This window comes from Bos indicus, chromosome 3 (genome assembly GCF_029378745.1).
Source record: "Bos indicus isolate NIAB-ARS_2022 breed Sahiwal x Tharparkar chromosome 3, NIAB-ARS_B.indTharparkar_mat_pri_1.0, whole genome shotgun sequence".
Lineage (NCBI taxonomy): Eukaryota > Metazoa > Chordata > Mammalia > Artiodactyla > Bovidae > Bos > Bos indicus.
In genome coordinates, this window is record NC_091762.1 from 23,682,882 (window position 1) to 23,704,259 (window position 21,378).

Sequence of the window (21,378 nt, forward strand, 5' to 3'; positions counted from 1 at the left end):
AATGGCAACCCACTCCAGTACTCTTGCCTGGAAAATCCTATGGACAGAGGAGCATTGTAGGCTACAGTCCATGGGGTCGCAAAGAGTCAGACACGACTGAGCGACCTCACTTCTTTCTTATACTGTTGGTAGGAATGTAAATTGGTACAGCAGCTGTGGAGAAGAGTATGGAGTTCCTTAAAGAACTGAAACTAGAGCTACCATATGATCCAGCAGTCCCACTCCTGGCCACATATTCAGAGAAAACCATAATTTGAAGAGATACATGCACCCCAGTGCTCATTGCAGTACTATTTACTATACCTAAGACATGGAAACAGGTTAAATGTCCATCAGCAGAGGAATGGATAAAGAAGATGTGGCACATATATACAATGGGCTATTACTCAGCCATAAGAAAGAAAGAAATAATGCCATTTGCAGCAACACAGGTGGACCTAGAGATTATCATAGTCAGTCAGACAGTTGTTGTTCAGTCGCTCAGTCGTGTCTGACTCTTTACGACCCCATGGACTGCAGCATGCCAGGCTTCCTTATCCCTCACCGTCTCCCGGAGCTTGCTCAAATTCATGTCCATTGAGTTGGTGATGCCATCCAACTATCTCATCCTCTGTTGGCCCCTTCTCCTCCTCCCTTCAATCTTTCCCAGCATCAGGGTCTTTTCTGGTTAAGTTGGCTTTTCACGTCAGGTGGCCAGAGAAAGACAAATATCATATATATCAATTATATGTAGAATCTAAAAAAGTGTGAATGAACTTATTTGTAGAACAGACATAGAAAACAGACTTATGGTTACCAAAGGGGAAAGGGGGATGTTGCTAAGTCACTTCAGTTGTGTCCGACTCTATGCGACCCCATAGACGGCAGCCCACCAGGCTCCCCCATCCCTGGGATTCTCCAGGCAAGAACACTGGAGTGGGTTGCCATTTCTTTCTCCAGTGCATGAAAGTGAAAAGTGAAAGTGAAGTCACTCAGTCATGTCCGACTCTTTGGGACCTCATGGACTGCAGCCTACCAGGCTCCTCCACCCATGGGATTTTCCAGACAAGAGTACTGGAGTGGGGTGCCATTGCCTTCTCCAAAGGGGGATGGGCAGATATAAATTAGAAGGTTGGGATTAACATACACACACTCCTATATACAAAATAGCATGCTTGTTTTTCTAATGGTGGGTTAGTAGTATTGACTGTAGTTGAAGTACTGCTTAGATGTTATGCTCTTCCTGTGCATTTCTCAATCCTGTTCTTCCCTCATGATAGTTTTGAAGGCTAACTTAAAATGTGATCACACACCCCAGTGTTCCTTTTCAGCACTTGATTTCCACTTTTAAGTTTGTTTCTTTTTTTAAAAAGTTATTTATTTATTTATTTTTGACTGTGCTTGGTCTTTGTTGCCGCGCTGGCTTTTCTCTAGTTGCGTGTGCGGGCTTCTCATTGTCATGGCTTCTCTTGTTCCAGAGCACAGATTCTAGGGCACATGGGCTTCAGTAGTTGTGGCCGGTGGACTCAGTAGTTGGCGGTTTCCAATCTCTAGAGCACGTGTTCAGTAGTTGCAGGGCACAGGCTTAGTTGCTGTACGGCACGTGGGATCCTCCTGGATCAGAGGTTGAACCTGTGTCTCCTACATTGGCAGGTGGATTCTTTACCACTGAGCCATCAGGGAAGCCCAAGTTTGTCTATTTCTAATTCTTTTTCTAACTAGCTGTGTAAACATGGATAAGTCACTATACCTCTCTGGTCCTAGTTTTGTTTGTAAAATGAGCACGTTAGATTGAATCTAAGGTCTGTTTCATCACTGACGCCAAGTGTCTGGTACAGTGGCTGATATATAAACTGAGGTGAATGACCAACAGAATTCATGCTCTCATGGAACTTTTAGTCTAACAGAGACTGTAAAATGTAAATGAATATAAAATTACACCATTTGATAAATGACAAGATGGACTGAATGGAGTAGATGCAGTGAAGGATAAAAAAGAGGAAATGTGAGCTTGAAGATCTACCTAAGTTATGAAGAAGGTCAAGGTGGTGGTGGTGGTTTAGGCACGAAGTCGTGTCTGACTCCTGCAACCGCATGGACTGTAGCCCGCTAGGCTTCTCTGTCCATGGGATTCTCCAGGCAAGGATACTGGAGTGGGTTGCCATTTCCTTCTCCAAGGGATATTCCCAACCCAAGAATCGAACCCAGGTCTCCTGCATTGCAGGCAGATGATTTATCAACTGAGCTATGAGGGAAGGCTGAAAGTCAAGGTGTGAGATGTTAATCGGCCATATAAGTAAGAGGAAGAAGAATATTTAAGGTGGAGAGGACAGGCTATGCAGAGGCTCTGAGGTAGGAAAGAACTTGTTTAAGGAACCAACAGTAAGCCATGTGGCTAGAATAAAATATATGAAGGAAAGATAGAGACTTGAGATACATTTAGGAGGCAAAAGCTATCACCCAGAGAATTATCAGTATATACTAGTGGCGCTAACATAAAGAACCCACCTACCAATTCAGGAGACATAAGAGATGTGGGTTTAAGGGACACAGGTTCGATCTGGGTCAGGAATATCCCCTGGAGGAGGAAACAGTAACCCACCCCAGTATTCCTTGCCTGGAAAAATCCCATGGACAGAGGAGTCTGGTGGGCTACAGTCCATGAAGTTGCAAAGAGTTGGATATGACTGAGCGACTTAGCAGGCCAAGTGTTTAAGGTGTCAGCCTTCATACCAAGTTAGTCCAGGTTTATATGGCAGTAGAGAAAGTAGTTTCTAGAAACAAGTTATTCCCTTTCTAATAGGAGATGGTTAAAACCTAATAGCCCACTGCCTAATCCCAATGTTAGATACCAGTAACTTGCAATAACTGGCAGGTGAAGTTAGTAAGAGGGATAATTGATGCCCTCACAAACTTGCCCAACCGAGCCTTGTGCAACATATTTTGGGAGTTCACCGGCAAGGTTTGTGTGCTGGCACAGATGATGGTACATGCTGAGACTTGTTTGGATTGAAGGTGTAGTAGCTAGGTAGGGCATGGAAAGAACGCAGCTCTGTCTTTTCACCAGGGGCTTTTATATGCTAGGTAGCTAGCTCCTAACTTAGTGCTTTCTCCTTTTCTCCCAACTAACACAAAGCCATTTGCTTTTAGTTCATGCTATATTCTACTGGCAGACTAATGTTCATAGGCAGATTTGATCATGCCTTCCCTCACCAGTGAGCCTGCAATAATTCTCCTTTGTCATATCAAGTTCAAAATTCAGATAAGAATTCAGAGCCTCAAATGATCTCCAGCCTTTTCTTGTTTTAAACCCAACTCAAGAATATACTCCAGTCCCTTTGATATGTTCAAGATCTAACCCCACAAACCTGAGTGAACCTTCTTCCTCCAGCCCAGGCTGATGCTTTTTTGCCATGGAGTAGTGGAAAAGCTGAATGCACCCATCCTCTCTAGAATATCACCAAGAAACTTTACTGTTTCAGTATTTAGTGACTTTTTGTCTTTGTCAGTTTCTACCAACGGTCTTCTTTCCTTGACTCATGCTTCCATCCCTTTTAGGTGTCTTTAAGACCCGAGAATCAGGGACTTAGTCTGTAGGTCTTATTGATCAGACCCAGAGTTGGATAATTAACTCTGCTATAGTGGAAAGAACAGTAGTTTTAGAGTCAAACTGATCTGGGTTTGAATGACAGTGCCTCTGACTTACCAGTTTACGACTCTGGGCAGGGGTGGTAGGGTTGATGGTTACTTAACCTTTCTGAGCCTCATGTTTCTTATTTTTAGGCTCTGCATTGGTTTCCTCCTTTGTCAAGAGGGAGGTGGCATGAAAGAAGTGCAGTATGTTAGTAGACCTTCCATTGGGAATTTTGGAACAAGCAATTTTGTGGCACCCTGGTCACTGTTCTAACATTCCAAATGTAATAACTGGTTGCTGGAATTGGAATGAGGAAAAAATTCTGGCATAAATATGCCTGGGAGGGGTTTTGTTTTGTTCTGGAGAAATATGCCTGAACCTTAGAGGAAAATGATCCATTCTATGAAAGATTATGTATAAGCCAGGATTCTTTTGACTCTCCAGATTTGATTTCTCTAACAGGATCTGACACCAAACCCAAAATGCCTTAGGTATTTGACCTTCAAAAATCAATCTCATTGGAAAAATAGTCAACTGTACTCAAAAAATACATTTGACTTTTGGATAGTAATTTGAAGTCATAAGTTTTTCCAGTAATCCGATCATATGAGTCATGATTTTAATCCTCCCCTCCCCCATCCTGTCTCCTTCCCAATGCCTCTGTGTGCTTGGGAAGACTGAGATGCAGAGAGGTTGTTTTGATATGGTGAGATTCACACCTTAAGTCTTTGTCAAGGATTTTAGAGTCAGCAGCTCTAGTTCAAATCCCAGTCCTCCTGTACCCCCTGCCTCGTGATAGGTGAGTTATGTCACCTCTCTGGACACGTTTCCTCAATGAGACAGTGATCGCAACACCTCAAGCCCAATACGTGGTTCACAGTAAGCCATCAGTGACTCTTGATATCCTTTCCCAAGAGTACAAAATTTTTATTCCAAACATTATTTCGTTAACCTAGTCTGTCTCACTATAATATTTAAGTGGCTGGGTGTTACATAATTATATGAAATATATATGAGATTTAAAAAATACACAGTGTCTTGTACTCAGAATTGTCATGGAACCAATAAGAAAAACAACTTCCAAATTTCTCACAAGCAGCAAGTCAGTTAAGTTTGATGGTAGCATAGGCATTTTGAGTTAGCATTAGTGTAAGAGACAAGACTCTGAGGAATTCCCAGGTTGCAGAAACTCTTCACCTGCTTCTTGGTTATGTTTTCATTTCTATATCCCACCTGCATCTTAACAACACATCTGCCATTACTCTGAGGTAGCATTTCTGCCAGAAAAGTAAGGGAGCAAAGCTTTCTATACTGACATCATCTACCCTGGGGGAAATGATTGCTCCTTCACTTCCTCCCTCCCTCTGTACTAGTTAATGCTGTCAGATGCAACAGACAGATCCCCATCTCAAATTAGGAAAACCTGCTGGAAGGGACATCTCTCAGACTGGCTGTGCTCGTAAATAGGCTTAGAAACAGCCAGTCTTTGGGAACAGCTGGAGCTAGTAACTTGAATGTCCCCAGATTCTGTTTTTCTTTTCTGTGCACTTCCGATTCACTAGTATCACACCATATGTAGACTGGTCACGTTTTTCTGTTAGTCCATGTGGCAAAGGGTCCCTAGTCCAAAAGTTTGGAAGAGAGACACAGTGACATAGCTTGTATCATATGCCCATCCTGGATCAGGAAGATGTGATCATGTAAATACGTGGTGGCTCCTTCAGGTATTATATGGATAAAGTGGAGTGAGAAGAGCAGCACGGAAGGAGGGGCCCTGAGCACAGAGTTCCGGAGTTGCCCACACACTGCCATCTTAGGCAGTGGGATCTTAGCTGGGAATACAAAAAATGCTCCTGAACTGAGTTTGCTTGCAGCCCAGTAATGGGAGATGGATGTACAATCAAAGTGCAATAGAATGATGTTGGTTCTGTAAAAATGGACGCATTGGTTAAATAGGAGTAAAGAATAGGTGGTCAGTTAGGTTGGCTCAGACACAGAAGCCCCTGCTGGCAATGCTGGCTGCACAGTTGGGCACTTTGCAGACTCTGAAAGTCCTTGAGCCAGCTGACTTCTTATCTGGGGACTAGGTATAGCCCTGGCGTTTTCTGAGTATGAATGCCCTGTGCTTTGTCGTTAAGAGGCTTCTGCATCAGAGTGCCTCTTTGAATTATCCAGTGAGTTTTTTACAAAGAAAGAATTAAGGATATCATGAGGGTTTTGTCATGTTCTGTTTTAGAGAATTCATATGATCTGAATATTCATTCCCTTTGGTAGCTTCTTAAACCTATTAAAAGACAACTTATTATAAGAAAGATTCATCAACTTGTTTTACAACTCAGGTAACCTGGCACTTGACTGCTGGTCAGTTACAAATCCCTTGCTTTTAAGTAGCTTATAAATAACTCCTGTTCCCCGTCATGGGGCCTGAGAGTGTTTGCCACAGCCCCTGCCCTTTGCTGCTGCGGTGGCCTGTGGTATATCCATTGGTGGTCTCATGTTTATCATCCTTTAGTTTGCTTCCTCAGGCAGAACAGACTGATCCTTTTCCATCTTCTGTTGAGTGAGGTAAACTTTCTACATCTTATTCCACTGCTCCGTCTTTGGCTCCAGTCTCTTCATCTTGGCTTTGTGTTTCTCATTTATATTTTACCAAGGCTTTTATTGTCCTTAACTGCTTGATTTTTCTCTCTGCCCTTTCTTGCTCTTGCATGTATTTTTTAATTAAACCTTCTATTTTGAGATAATTGTAGTTTTGCAGAAAGCTATAAGTATTAACAGAGAAATACTGTTTACCTTTAACCAAGTCTTCCCCAATGGTAACATCATCACCTTCCAAGACTACTATCTAATATCATAATCAGAATATTGACATTGATATAGTCAAGATACATAATGGTAGCCTTAACATTTTGATTTTTAAGGTTGCTTCTTGTCCTTACTCATCTCTTAGACCCTTCTCTCCTTGCTCTTCTCACATTCATTGTCCCGGGGATTTAACCAAATCTGATTTAAGGCTCTTACAAGACTCAATTTTCTCTCTGGTAGGCTGGCTAGACTTCATGCTGTCAGAGTTTCTAGGGATAGAACTTGCCTTCCCTAAATTATTTGCCTAGAATTTGGATGTCTCTAGGTGGCCTTAAAAGTCATGTGAGAACTGGGTTTCTGTGAGTTAATTTTGCCATAAGTTCACGCAGGTCACATGAGGGTGAAGAACATGTGGGGGTTGGTATGGTACTAATCCTCTGAGACTCAGAGCCCTAAACAAAGACACTTTTCCCCCCAAAGGACAGTTCTGCACAGAGGATGTGGATGAGTGCCTGCTGCAGCCCAATGCCTGTCAGAACGGGGGCACCTGTACCAACCGCAACGGGGGCTATGGCTGTGTATGTGTGAATGGCTGGAGTGGGGATGACTGCAGTGAGAATATCGATGACTGTGCCTTCGCCTCCTGCACCCCGGGCTCTACCTGCATCGATCGTGTGGCCTCCTTCTCTTGTATGTGCCCAGAAGGAAAGGCAGGTAAGGCTGGCAGAAGAACAGAGCTGGAAAGGGTGAAAGGGCTGGTGAGCATTCAGGACTTCTGCCTCCGTCTCTTTCATCCCTTTTGGGGTATGTCCTTTTAAGTTTCATCTTTTGGAACGTGGCACCCAAAGCTGTGCTTCTGGAAATGTAATTGGTAGCCAAAGTGCTGTGAAGTCAGTCTTCTTCCTTAGGACTTTTAGCTCTCAACTCCATGTACCTCAGTGTTTCATCCCCCCAGAATGAAAGTAACTCTTGCCTTGGAAACATCTATTACCTCCTTAAGATTTTAAGCTAAAAGACAGCTCAGAAATTAAGGTAAATTTCTCAGAAATTAAGACAAAATTACTCACAAACGGAGGTAGGCACTTAATTTTAAGAAGAAATAATCCATTTACTCAGAAAAGATTAGCAAGAAGGAAACAATGAAATGTATTCCAGCTCTCAATATTGCCCTGTAGGGGAAGGTTTTCACCAACTGCAAGTTAACATCGCTCTAGCCTCTGAGTTTAACAGTTCTGGGTCTAGGAATAGAGCAGTGAGAGGAGGAATGTTACAGAAGGAGATTGCTTAGCGATAGAACTTTGTGCCCAGCGGTTTTGAAATGTTCCTGTATCTATGCCTTTTCAAAAGCCCCACCTCCAGCTTTGTAGAAGAAGCCTTAGTCACCTCTTCTTAAGCTAATTGCAGACTGGAAAATCCAGTTCCCATGTGAACTATGCAGAACATGGGGCCTAGTCATGTCTTCAGAGTCCTGAGGGCACTTGAGCCAGGAATGTTGACACTATTAAAAAGCTGCCCAAGTATAGGCTGATGATGTTCAGCTGGTTTTTTTTTTTTTTTTTTCTTCTGAGGCTAATGAAATGCAGGTGGCCCCACGATCATCAGGTAGCATGATCTTGGGAAAGTGGGTTGCCAGTTAAAATATAGGATGTATGTAATATTTGGGACATAGAATAAATAATTATTCATTGTTTATCTGGAATTCAGATTGAACTGGGCAGCCTCTGTTTTTATGTGCTAGACATGACAGCCCAGTGGGGAGGATATCTCCCTTTTCCTGACTCCAGCATCTAACCATCTCGCAAATCCCTCACATTATCTACCCTTGAGGAAGGGTCCAGCTGAAGGCTCAGATTCAGAGTATAGAGAGAGGTGTCTACAGAAGCTTCTTGCTTTGCAGTTAGCTGTAGCATGTCCCTAAGGCAGGATCCCGCAAAGGGGAAATTGCCTCTAAATCTTCACATTGGATTCTGATGTGCCAGTCCTAAGGTGTTCAATCCTCTATGAAAGAGAAACTCATTCCCCAGGTAAGGGACATTTTCTCTTTCTTCTCCTTTCCCCACCCCTGTGACAGGTCTCTTATGTCATCTGGATGACGCGTGCATCAGCAACCCCTGCCACAAGGGGGCGCTGTGTGATACCAACCCTCTGAATGGACAGTATATTTGCACCTGCCCACAAGGCTACAAAGGGAGTGACTGTACAGAAGATGTGGATGAGTGTGCCATGGGTGAGTACACAGAACCTTTCCTATTCCTGTCAGTCGAGCTCAGCCGACATTTCACCTGAAGCACATTTCACTCTGCGTGCATATTTCATCCAAACCTCAGACCTGTTACATGCCCTGTTTACAACTGACCTTTCAGTGTAACCACATAGTCTATCCTGGGAATTCAAATATATAGAAGGTTTGTGCTTGACTCTTAACATGGATCCCTACCTTAGTGACTGTTTGGGCATAAGAACAGCAGAGACACACGAGAGTTGAGATTGCCCTCATTTGTCTTTCTTTCCCTATTTCCTTTCTTCCTTCTTCATTTAATTATTTATTTACTTTCTGATTGATTGATTTCTGATTGATTGATTGATTAGAATGATGTAAGAAATTGAGAATCAGATTATTAAAGGACTGGCCCTAATGCTACTAATCTGACCCACTTCTGTAGTCCACATTTGTGGAAGCTCCATCGAGTGCTTTGATCCTGGTTATGGGTGCTTGTGTCTTCCAGCCAACAGCAATCCTTGTGAGCATGCAGGAAAATGTGTGAACACAGATGGTGCCTTCCACTGTGAGTGTCTGAAGGGCTATGCAGGACCTCGTTGTGAGATGGACATCAATGAGTGCCACTCAGACCCCTGCAAGAATGATGCCACCTGTTTGGATAAGATTGGAGGCTTCACGTGTCTGTGCATGCCAGGTACATGGGCCGTCGGTGTGTGGGGTCTAGACCAGAGACCTTGCACTGCGCTTCTCTTAGGCAGAGCACTGAGTACAGCATGGCATTTCCGTAAGCTCTGTTGGAATTTAATCCCTAGCCACGGGACCCTTAGGGCTTCCCTGGTGGCTCAGTGGTAAAGAATCTGCCTGCAGTACAGGATCTGCTGGAGACATTGGTTTGATCCCTGGGTTGGAAAGATTCCCTGGAGGCAGGCATGGCAACCCACTCCAGTATTCTTGCCTGGAGAATCCCATGGACAGAGAAGCCTGATGGGTTATAATCCATTGGGTCGCAAAGAGTTGAACATAACTGAAGCGACTTAGCATGCACACATGCAAGGGGACCCTTAAGGACTAAGGCTCATGTTAAAATTCTTAGAACTATGGAAAACAGTCCCATCGTGTCAAAATCCAGATACTTGTGAGAGAAAAATTCAGAAGATTTTTAAAATGCAAGTATACTTTGATTTAATAAAGTATTTATCATAAAAATTCTTTAAATAGCAAGCTTTCCTTATCCCCTGATATATTACAAATAGCATACCATTCCATTTATAGAAAATAATATTACCATAATTGTATAGGAACTTGCTGTTTATCTCATGGTGAGATACACATGCTGTGTTATATCTTGGAACTCTTCTGCAGAGACCTCTGCTTGAATCCTTAGAGAGCACAGCTGAACTTTAGCTTAAAATGACAGCTGTCAGGGGCTGCTTGGCCTGATTACGGGTGCTAACTGCTCTAGCCTTGGCAGGCCCTCCTAACTTTGACTTACACCCCGAGTACAACAGCATCTCTGATTCATTCAGTTGGCCCTTAGGACTGGGGACCCTGTGGGCCTGGCACTGTCCCGAAAGCAGTGCCTGGACTGATCAGAGAATGTAGTTCAGTCTTTGTTGGCGTGCTAGGTCTTACCAAGGTCTTTGGAGGTAACCTCTTCTCCGTCTCCACAGTGACATGGATATCCCAGAATATGCCCGTGTCTGACTGATGCTCACAGTGACTGTTTTCAATCACGGCATAGTCCTCTTTCCCTCTGCAGAAAAGTTCATACTCATAGAGGATGTAGTCATCTTTATGAATTTGTGCTTTCTTGGCTAGAATATGCCTTTGTCTTTTTCTAAGCCACTTGTGTGGTCCATTTTGTTCAGGTTTCAAAGGTGTGCATTGTGAGTTGGAGATAAATGAATGTCAGAGCAACCCTTGTGTGAACAATGGACAGTGTGTGGATAAAGTCAATCGCTTCCAGTGTCTGTGTCCGCCTGGTAAGTGCCCACCACCTGCCCCTGTTTTCTTTGAAAGCACAAAGCCGACTGACCGCAGGGAAGAGAGGAGGGAGAGAATGTGTGTGGGCTCTACATGAGGAAGTCATTAAAGTGAGCGCTTTGGGATAGGAGTGTGTGTGTACAGAAGTGGGGGATTTGCTTCAGCTAGTATATCTTCCAAATCCTCTGTGGCCAGAAGTCCAAGTCTGTTCTGAATGGCCCATGACCTCGCCGTCTGTGTGTACATTTCAGAAAGTTCATACCTCACGGAAGCCCTTAGTTTTAGATTATTCAGGATTTTATTTTTTCCTGTGAGTCATATTCTTGAAACCTTTCTCTGAGATGATTATTTTTAGACATTTCACCCATGGGTACATTAATAGCACAAGTCAGTTCTTTCCAAAGAATGCTGTGTCTCTCCTTTTGCCCCCCTCAGCCATTGTGGAAGACATGCTGAATTTTCTGCCTTAGGCTATAGCCTCTCTTGTTGTTTCTTCAGAGAGAAGGTCCCAGTTCCTGTGCAGCTACATTCACTTCTTAGGGGGTTCTGCCTGTATGCATTCAGTTCCTATTTTAAGTTGAAGTGAAATCTATACTGGGAAGAAAAAGAGGTGAGAGAGACACCCTGGTGCCTCTGATGCCCTGAGCCTCACCCGTTATCCCAGGTACCTGTTCAGGAGAATAATTCTCCATGTGCTGATCCAGGGATATAAACCCTGCCAGTAACAGCCCAGTTCTTCTTGGGCATCATTCTGATAGTAAGGAAAACATAAGATAATCCTTTGACTTGTGTCATCATGTGCCCTTTGAAGGATTCACGGGACCAGTTTGCCAGATTGATATTGACGACTGTTCTAGTACTCCGTGTCTGAATGGGGCAAAGTGTATAGATCACCCGAATGGCTATGAGTGCCAGTGTGCCACAGGTAAGCATTTTTCACTTCTTATTCCCCTGGTAGGTCCAGCTGCACTAAATAGGAGACTGTCCTCTTCTCGTTGCCCTGCCAGGCCAGTCTACTAATGGGCTGCTCTGTGTTTAGAAGGGGCTTCTTCCAGCCTCTTTCTTGCTCCTCTCATTGTTTCCTTCTACAACGCCTGCTTCCTTCACCACAATGATGGCCTGGCCTGGACATTTCCATTTGGTGTCTCCGTCTTTCTAGGGCAGATTTTGGCAATGGTGAATTTCCAGCTGGCTTGCCTTATTCCTCTGGAAAAGGGAAGAATTCCAGCTGAAAACTATTTGTCATTGGGGCTTCTCAGCAAGAGGCCTGTCTCTGTTTTTTGAGGCAAGGGATCGAGCAAAGGCTCAGAAATGCAGTGGTGGGCAAGTGCAGAGATTTTCTGCATAAATACGATTGATGCTTTGAGAGTCAAATGTGTATCTGCACAGGGGAGACAGCTCTATTTGGGAAAGTTTGGGTCCTCTTTCCTGACTCCTGCTACTAGAATCAAAAAGAGTGTTTACAAATATTCTGCATTTCTGATCTGTGGCGACATTTCTAATTTGGGAGTGGATTTGAATAAGCCAGACAGTTCTTGTTACACATTTGCTTCTGCACAGACCATTATTGTGTAGAGAAGGACTAGAAATTATTAGAAAAGATAATTTCCCAGTTTCTTTTTTATCTGACTGTTTAAGAGAAGTTATAAATATAATTCAGGACATTTTTTCTTATTTTAAAAAATGGATTCTTAAAAGATTTTAAGCATCATGTGCATGACTTTTTTTGTGATCACAGAAAAGCAAACTAAGTCATAAAAATAAACAGAGAATTACTATTTCGATAGTATTAGAATATTACCACTTATTGGGCCTTCTCAGAGTAGACCCTGTCAGATGATCCACTCAGCTTCCTTTTCTTTTCACAAACTCTGGTCTCTGTTGGAAAAGTTTCAGGTTTGGTCTTCTTCTGGCTAGATTATGCTTATGGAGTATAACCTTCACTGGAGAGACTTTAAACTTTGAACTCATGTTTAAAAGGGAGGAGAGTCCTTCCAAAGTCTCTTAAAAAGATTTAAGGTTGGATAAAGGAACTCTTATTTGCCCCTTTTAACTGTCTTAACTTGGGCATTTATTTAACAAGTATTGGTTAAAAACTTACTATATTTGCATAGATTCTTGGGAGGTTGGGAGAAATAAGGAAAAGTTCTCTGTCCTCTCAGGTCAGAATTGGAAAGATGAGGTATGTGAAGTCATTAATTTAGTACCTATATATGCAGACTGGTTTGGGAGAAGAGGCATATAGAGATAAATATATTAAGGAAAATTATAAAGAGCTATTCCCCACTGAAGTCCAATATGCAATTAAGATGCAGTTAAAAGGTCTCTGCAGTGAAATTATTGATCGTTTAGGAAAAGCTATTTGAATTCTACAGATCTGACTTGAACAACTTCATTGTAAACAAAACTCTCTAGGCTTGCCTTATACATAGTGCAGATAGTCAGTTCCAATTGCTTATGGCCCAGAGTATGAATTGTTTAAGATATGGGATGTGTAGGATTAAGAGGATGCTGGAGCTGCATGTATGCTCAGGTGTGGAATGTGCGCCTTGGGTTTTAAGTCTCTTGGGTACAATTCCTTCTAAGGATTCACTGGTGTGTTGTGTGAGGAGAACATTGACAACTGTGACCCTGATCCTTGCCACCACGGCCAGTGTCAGGATGGCATTGATTCCTACACCTGCATTTGCAATCCGGGCTACATGGGCGCCATCTGCAGTGACCAGATAGACGAATGCTACAGCAGCCCTTGCCTGAATGAGGGTCGCTGCATCGACCTGGTGAATGGTTACCAGTGCAACTGCCAGCCAGGCACGTCAGGTAAGCCCACTCTTCACTGCCTTTGGAGTTTTCATTGTTTCTCTAAAACAGTTTATACGGATCTCTCAGACTTTCTCAGCACATGCTTTGGTACCAAAAATATAGTCTTGATTCTGAGAAGCACAGCCAGAAACATCTCAGGGGCAGATAGCTCTAGCCAGTAGGGAAGTCAGAGACAATAGCTTCGCAAAGGTGATGATTCTGTGTATGTGTTTTTCATCAAAAGGAGGCATACCACTTCAAAAAATTGAAATTATTATTGAAAATTGAAACCCTTCTTACTTTTGTGGCTGGATTGGATTGTCTTTTTTTAACTTCCACCTTACTCAGATTAATGAAGTTGGTCCTTCCCTCTCCATCCCTCCCATTCTTCCAGTAGTTTTTCCTCCCTTTTGGAGTCCAGTATTTTTAATGGAGAAGGAAATGGCAACCCATTCCAGTATTCTTGCCTGGAGAATTCCATGGACAGAGCAGCCTGGCAGGCTGTAGTCCATGGAGTCACAAGAGTCGGACATGACTGAGCAACTAACACACTATCTTTAACGGGTCATCTTTCTTCTGCTGTTTTTCTCTGCTGGGCTTTGGGCATTTGGGGGACTCAGAGGGAGAGGAGAGACGATGCAACATGTCTGGGTTATTGTCAATTAGAATACAGAGCTGTCGTCTCCCATCCAGTTCATGGCTGTTTCCTGCCTCCAGTTGAATGACGGCTTGTTAGTCGTGAGGGCATGCTACTCCTTCCTGGGGAAATGTTGAGCTGTTTTCTCAGGCAGCAGCATTTCACAGATTTCAGTGGATTCTGTTTTACTTATTTGAGGAATAATTATGGTCACAACTGTGGTTAATGGACAGAGAAGTTCTGTGTCTCAGATCAAAGGAAAATGTATTAGTGGAAGATTAACTAGTGTGTGCCTTTGTTAGAAGGGAACCTGCCAATACAAGGAGTGATTTATTGAGAACTCATTCTCCATTTAAGGAAAATGGCCTGTGTAGGGGGCAAAGGTGGGGGAGGCGGTTAGCTGCCCTCATTTTATTTTGTTATTTCCAAATCCATTTCTTCAAACTTGTCAAAGGCCCTGGTCTTCATCCAGGAACTCGTACATGCCAAGTTTGAAAACAAAGTCCTTTTTGAGTTGCTCAAGCATACGAAAAACATCCCATGCCTTCCCAGTTGAAAATGCCTTCCCCCTCCCCACGTTTAGATAACTCTCTAAAAGAGCTGAATAGATCTTTGTGAAACCTTCCAAAAGCAATTTGCTTCCGGGCTGGTCCCCAGACATGAGAAATTGCAGTACGAAAAGAAATTTGAGAGATTTACAAGCAATTGAATGGATGCCTTTAGAATGGTGGGGCTGTTTTAGGCTTTGCTATCGTTCCCATTATAAAAAATGTACTGGAAACCTGGGTGAGTGGTGGGCTGGCAAGCATTTTGTTTTCTTTGGGATTATATTATTATTCCAGGATGGATCAGGTGTGTTCCCTGGGGAGTACAGAGACGTCAAGGTGGAAGTAGCTGTCAGTGAGAAAGGCAGGCAGTAAATATCAGCGGTGTGCAGGCAGCATAGAGAAGGAAGGCACAGGTTCTCTCAGAAAACTGCCAGTTTCATTCCTGTGACTGTTCGGAGAATTCACACAAAGAGATGCGGACCACATAAAGAGATATTGGTCTGTAATGTTTGCAGAAGGACTTGGCATGTACAGGGAGCCTGGGCAAAAGGATTCACTCAATTAACCATTATGTATAGACTCTTGAGTTGCAATCTAAGAATCGACAACCCACTCATAATATAGTCTGAGTTGGTAGCTTGGGGTTTGGATGAGTATATGGATAGAAGGGACACTTTACAATCTGCAGGTTATAATTGTGGTTTCTCACTCACTAAGTACTTAAAGCGCAGTACACTACCCAGAATCACTACTAATGCCTTTTTTCACCTGTGATCTTAAGTAAGTTTGGGGGAAGTTTCAAGTTATAGAAACTGCAAAGAATCATCAGCAAACAACAAATACAAAACAGACAAGCAGAAGGAATTCTGTGAAAGCACACAGAAGCATCTTACAGATTCTAAGTGAAAATTGAATAATGAGGCTTTGGGGGGATTAGTGGGAAGTAGGGCCACATGCAGACCATAGGTCACCCAGTTCATGTTCCAGTGTTCCAGTGAGATAATTTCATTGGCCCAGCTCGAGCTGAGTGTCTGTTCCTGCTAGAATGCAACATGGGTTTAGGGGCAGAGTCCCATTAAACTGCATGGCTTCCTGGGGCCTGCCTTGGTCTGTTGTGGATTAATTGGGATTGTCAATCAAGGGCTAGACACATCTCCTAAAGGTATCCATTTGTAATTAAGGAATATTGAAACCTTTGCCTCATCTGTGGCTAGCAAGGCAGCATAGCTACATTAATCACAGTGACCGGTGTGGTGCAGTGAAGTGTATAGAATCCAGAGAGCTGGGTTCACATCCTAGCTGTGCTGATGTAATTGTACAAGTGCGTGATAAAATGGGTGTAACACAAATTGGTTTGGCACTGAAGTGAGAAAAACAAAGTTATATCAAGTAGGAAGCAGAGTATTTTGTTCACAATAATGACTTGATACATTTTCAATATAGTAATTATGAATAAATATTCACATAAAGTTTGAGTGAATAAATATTAGGCGTTTTGTTGTGGAAATTTCATTTGTTAGTTTATATCCTAATTATGAGGCTTCATTTTTAGACTTTTTAAACTGCCAAGATATTCTTTTATGATATCCAAATTCATCACTAAATTCATGTTAAGTAATATAATAGTGAGTATTTTTACAGAGTAGTGGTAACAGTAGGGATTGGTTTATCTTTACTATTTAGTTACCTGTAACTTTCCTAGTGAAACTCTGCCATTCATCTGGGGAATACAGGAGGAAGGCAGCATACCCCAGGAGAAAGCTATGACTCCATAAGATTTGTCCTAAACTTTAGCCCTTAATAGTGACAGTCAGTATCAAGCTTATAGTGGTAGATACAAGTCCCAAAATTCTAATGAAAGCTTAAATTTTACCTCTGGAGCACAGTATTGTCATAGTTGTTTTCCTTGAAATGGCAGGCTTGTTTCTTTCACTTAACTGTTTGCTAAGTACTTAGGTCTGAATAGTCCTGGTTCATCTGTCAGTTGCTCTTTCAATTAAAATGGGATTCTGTGAAAAAAGTTTCAGTTCAGTACTCAGTCACACAACTGCTTTTCCTGGAGACTGCTCTGTAATTTGGCATGCCACAGAATAGCTTTATGTGTATTTTCTGTTTCATCACGCAAAACAATAGAGGTATACTCAAGGGTCAAGGTATAATCAAATCATAAAGTTAATAATTTTGGCAGCTTCATCAAAGTCATTCTTAAGTGAAACTATCTTTTTTGTATTGTTTTAACTGAGTACATGGAGGCGAAGAATAAAAACACTAGTACAGTACAGTTTGGCACTTTCTGGATTCCTGCTAAGATGCCAGCAGGCATACCTCCATTGCTCTTCATTTTTTCAGTAAGATATTTATTGTAATCTAAAGCCATAGCTTTATCATCAAAATGGAAATATGGGAACTGGGTAATAATTTGGTTGGGTACAGTCTGATATTCTAAAGCAATCATGTCCATGGAGATCAATTAATAAGACCTACATAAGCAGTTAATGTTTTAAATTCAAAGATCCAAAACCAGGACTTCGGTCTTCCAAAACCAACTCCTCTTCCTCATTCACAACATCTGTCAAGAGCATTATATTTTCCTAGACATCCAGGTGTGGTAACTCTGAATTTCCATGACTTCTCCCTTATTCTCTTCATTGACTCAGTTTCCAAGTGATAAGGACTATAACTCTTATGACCTCTCACATTCATCCTTTTGCTTTCGTTCCTACTGGCATGTCCTTGGCCTTGGGCACCGCTTCTTTAAACCAACTCCGTGTCATGGCCTGCCCAGTGTTCTTCTCACATTAATCCATCCCATACCCTTCCCGTTGACCTTTCATGCCACTCCAAATCGTTGGCTTGCTCACCGGGGCCCCTTCAGTGGGTCCTTCATTTACGATTCTCATCTCACCATTTGCCCATGTGTCCCACCGCTGGGGTTAAACAGATCAAAGTACAGCTCTTACTGTGCCTCCTGCTGGCTGTCAGCTGCCTTGCAGATGTCTTCACTGCTGAGCTACACTTTTTTTTTTTTTTAATCTTCAATGTTTCTAAAGTTAGGAAGCACCTTATATTCAAGGTCATAGAAAACTGTCAGCCTCAGAATTAAGGCAGAAGTGATGACAGGCTCCTTGCTGCCTGTCACTGAGAATTGTTCAGTGTGTAAAAGGGATCAGTTCAACTAATTGTCATTGCAGCTGTATATTAACTTTGGATCCCTAATTTGTACTTAAAATGAGGCAACATATGCTACAAGCTGCTCTGGATACTTGAGGCAAAAGAGATAAAAATCTCTGCCTTGATGGAGCATACATCATGAAGAACTGTTGCCAGGTTCTGAAGACTCTGTCACAGGGTCTGGTGGACTTTTTTTTTTAAATCAGTGAATTTATTTTAATTGCCTCCATTGCTTTTGTAACATAGTGCTAATGCCAACACAATAAAAAAGACAAATAGTGGCTTAGTGTGATTATTACAATCATTTGACCTCATGATACCTTTGACAAGGTCTGGAGGACTGAACTTTCAGAAATGCTACTTTCCTGTATTCAAGGTTGGCTAGATACTCATTAGATTTCCTAACACCCAGCATCACAAACAAAGATCATTGGTATTCCTGTGCTAATATTGCACGGTTTCTCTTTGCTTTCATCTTTGCAGGTGTTAATTGTGAAATCAATTTTGATGACTGTGCAAGTAACCCGTGTGTCCATGGAGTCTGTATGGATGGCGTTAATCGTTACAGCTGTGTCTGCTCACCAGGATTCACAGGTAATGCTCCTTTTTGTTGGGACCTTTTTTCTATTTGTTTTTTCAAGTCAGTTGCTGAAAATATCAGAGGCAACTGTGTTATATACTCATGACCCATAAATATAAGGTGTTTTAGTCTTGCCTTTATTTTAATACTGTTGAAGGACCTTCCTTCTTCAGCCCCCTCACTTTGGGAAAAGGGCATCTAAAGGTTAGTTACTTTCAAATATATCTGACTTATTTGTCTCTTGGAAGGTTAGAAGGTTGTTTCTGTGCTTCTCTGGCCCAGTTTTCTACTTACAGGCCTTCCTTGAACTGTAACATGAAACTTCTCATTAGTTAGGGTTTTTAAGCCATGTGTTTATAGCTACTTAAAAAAGAGTTTCTTTTCAGACCATGAGTTTCCATCACTGTGCTTAAGTTATATAGCTTTCAAATTTTTCTATACTTAGTAGTGAATGCCTTCTATAAAGGCATGGCCAAGGTAAAATTCTATGAACACCTTATATGATTTTTTCTGAGTCCTTCCTCTTATAAGTACTTAAGTAAAGTCAAAACTTAGCAAAGCAACCTATTTTTGGCTAGCATAGTGGGTTTTATTTTCTCTCCAGGAGGGAGAAAGTAAGTGACTAAAATAAAATTGGTTATAATTCTTCTTAAATTCTTAATTAAACCCCCCAGCTAGAACATTTATATACGCAGCATGTGTGCACACACACAAACTCACATGCGTCTTTTCTCTTATCTTTTTTCTTGCTAATAAGATTACCTTTACCTTTTACCTTCCTGATCAAAAAGTACTAGGAGCTACTGAGGAAATATGGAGCCTCTTTCTGATACATCTGTTTGTCAAAGGCACCATCAGAGGGCGTGTCATGTGCCAATCCCATTCCTTCTAGACAATGCCACACACAATAAGGCACTTACATAATGATGTTACCATTTCATAAATAACATGTGGTCCTTTACAACCAATGTGAGAAACTTCCCACAGAGCTTTTTAAACTATGATGTCAAAAAGCCAAGAGATGCCTCTTTCTTGCTGGGAACTTACCTCTCTCTGTATTTCACAATCCTTTGCACTGCTTGGTGTGATTGTGGACATGAGACAGGAACGTTTGTGGCCTACGTGGTCACCATGATCTCTTTTCAGTGAAATATCACTCAGAAGACCAGGATGATGAGAGTTCTTGTGTCTAGTACCCAGCACTGCTGGTGTGGAGCCAGATGTACTTCTGTATCCTGAAATGTGTCTCTCCAACATTCAGTGACAGCCAACTGAATTTCTTTTAGACAGAATGGCATATGTACTTGTTTACATAGGTAGTAAGAAGAGAATAGCTTCCATTTATTCAGGCCCTGTTTTGAGGTAGGCATTAAATCAAGTGCCTAATCTCATTGTCACTACTATTATTATTTCTACAGTATTGATGAGAAACCCTGAATTCAGAGAGCTTAAGTAACAGTACCAGTGCACTAGGGCCAGCATTCCACCCCGGGGGTTTCTATTACAGAGTTCATACTCACTGCCACTTGACTGGACAGCGTAAGTAGGTGCCTGCTGTGGTTTCTTTTTAGATATGTAAGCCTTAGACTCGACTTAAACTTTTTGGAAATGTCAGTGAATCATATGCTCTCTCTTTTCAACATTTAGCAAATCAGGAAGGTCATGGAGGGAGGACATAGGCTAAAAATATTCTAAAATAAACTTAAGGTGTAGCATGAAACTGCATAACCAAGGAATGGAATGTTTTGGTTACTGGGTGGTACCCTGTTCTTGGAACTGTTTTCTACGTCTATTTTTTCTATTTGTTTTTTCAAGTCAGTTGCTGAAAATATCAGAGGCAACTGCGTTATATACTCATGACCCATAAATATAAGGTGTTTTAGTCTTGCCTTTATTTTAATACTGTTAACTTTTTATTACAATTTTAATAACAGCTTGAACAGATTTAAGGGAATTTTTTTTTCAGACAAAATTCTCTGTTCTCCGCAGACCACTTTATATTTACTGATTGAATAGGAAGTAAGAAATCATGTGGCACTTCAGTAGACCATTTTTCAGTTGTATAAACTACTTTTTCAGTTTCACATTCATGTTCATTATTTTGCTAACTTCTTAGAATGATCCATAAAAGTAGATAGGTTGTAAATGAAACCAAAAGCACAAGTAACAAAAACTAAAATGAACTTCTGGGGGGCAAAAAACAATATGTTGAAAAGCTAACCTACAGAGATGGATAAAAATATATGCAAACAATGTGTCTAACAAAAAGTTAATATCCAAAATATATAAAGAATCATACAACTCAATAGTAAAGAAGCAAATAATTCAATTAAAAATTGGACAAATAACAAGAAAAAAATTCAGTATAGTGACAGATGTTAACTAGACTTATTGTAGTGATCATTTTTCAATATATACAAATATCACATCATTATGTTGTACACCTGAAACTAATAATGTTATATGTCAATTATACAACCCACTCCAGTATTCTTGCCTTGAGAATTCCATGGACAGAGGAGCCTGGCAGCCTACAGTCCATGGGGTCACAAAGAGTCGGACATGACTGAGTGACTAACACTTTAAAAATGAAAACACATTAGGAGTAGGGAAACCCAATTTTAGAAAATATTACTGGAAAATTCCCAATAATTTCCAGATATAAAATACTGGTAATGTTCACTCTAATTCTCAGAGCTACATGATTTAACCACATTCTGATTATATTTTTTAGGCTGTAAATCATTATTTATATTTTGAAATCCAGTATTGACTGAAACAGGTAAAGTTTTAAAAGCTTTACAATCTACCAAACCCTAGTGACTTTCAAATAGCATTTGAAAGGCTATAATGGTGATGAGTAGCTACCAATATAGCTAATCCTCATCACAGTATCATTATGCAGCTGTATAAAATCACCAAATTCAATTAAAAAAAATGGATTTGAGGTTTACAATCTCGTCTTTCTTTCAGTCTCTTACGGGATTTTCTAATCAGGAGTAAAGTGAATAAATATTT

General features: G+C 41.4%; 1 protein-coding gene across 3 annotated transcripts in view; it reads left to right on the forward strand.

Annotated features, from left to right (window-relative positions):
• The window catches only part of NOTCH2 (notch receptor 2), a 208,282-nt gene that overhangs the window by 140,142 nt on the left and 46,762 nt on the right, over positions 1 to 21,378 (forward strand). For all 3 annotated transcript variants that reach the window (XM_019956709.2, XM_070785817.1, XM_019956708.2), the window contains exons 6-12: positions 6,899 to 7,132; positions 8,490 to 8,645; positions 9,145 to 9,333; positions 10,508 to 10,621; positions 11,434 to 11,547; positions 13,209 to 13,442; positions 18,264 to 18,374. In XM_019956709.2, the coding sequence (XP_019812268.2) occupies positions 6,899 to 7,132; positions 8,490 to 8,645; positions 9,145 to 9,333; positions 10,508 to 10,621; positions 11,434 to 11,547; positions 13,209 to 13,442; positions 18,264 to 18,374 (1,152 nt within the window). The remainder of the gene's footprint in view (positions 1 to 6,898; positions 7,133 to 8,489; positions 8,646 to 9,144; positions 9,334 to 10,507; positions 10,622 to 11,433; positions 11,548 to 13,208; positions 13,443 to 18,263; positions 18,375 to 21,378) is intronic.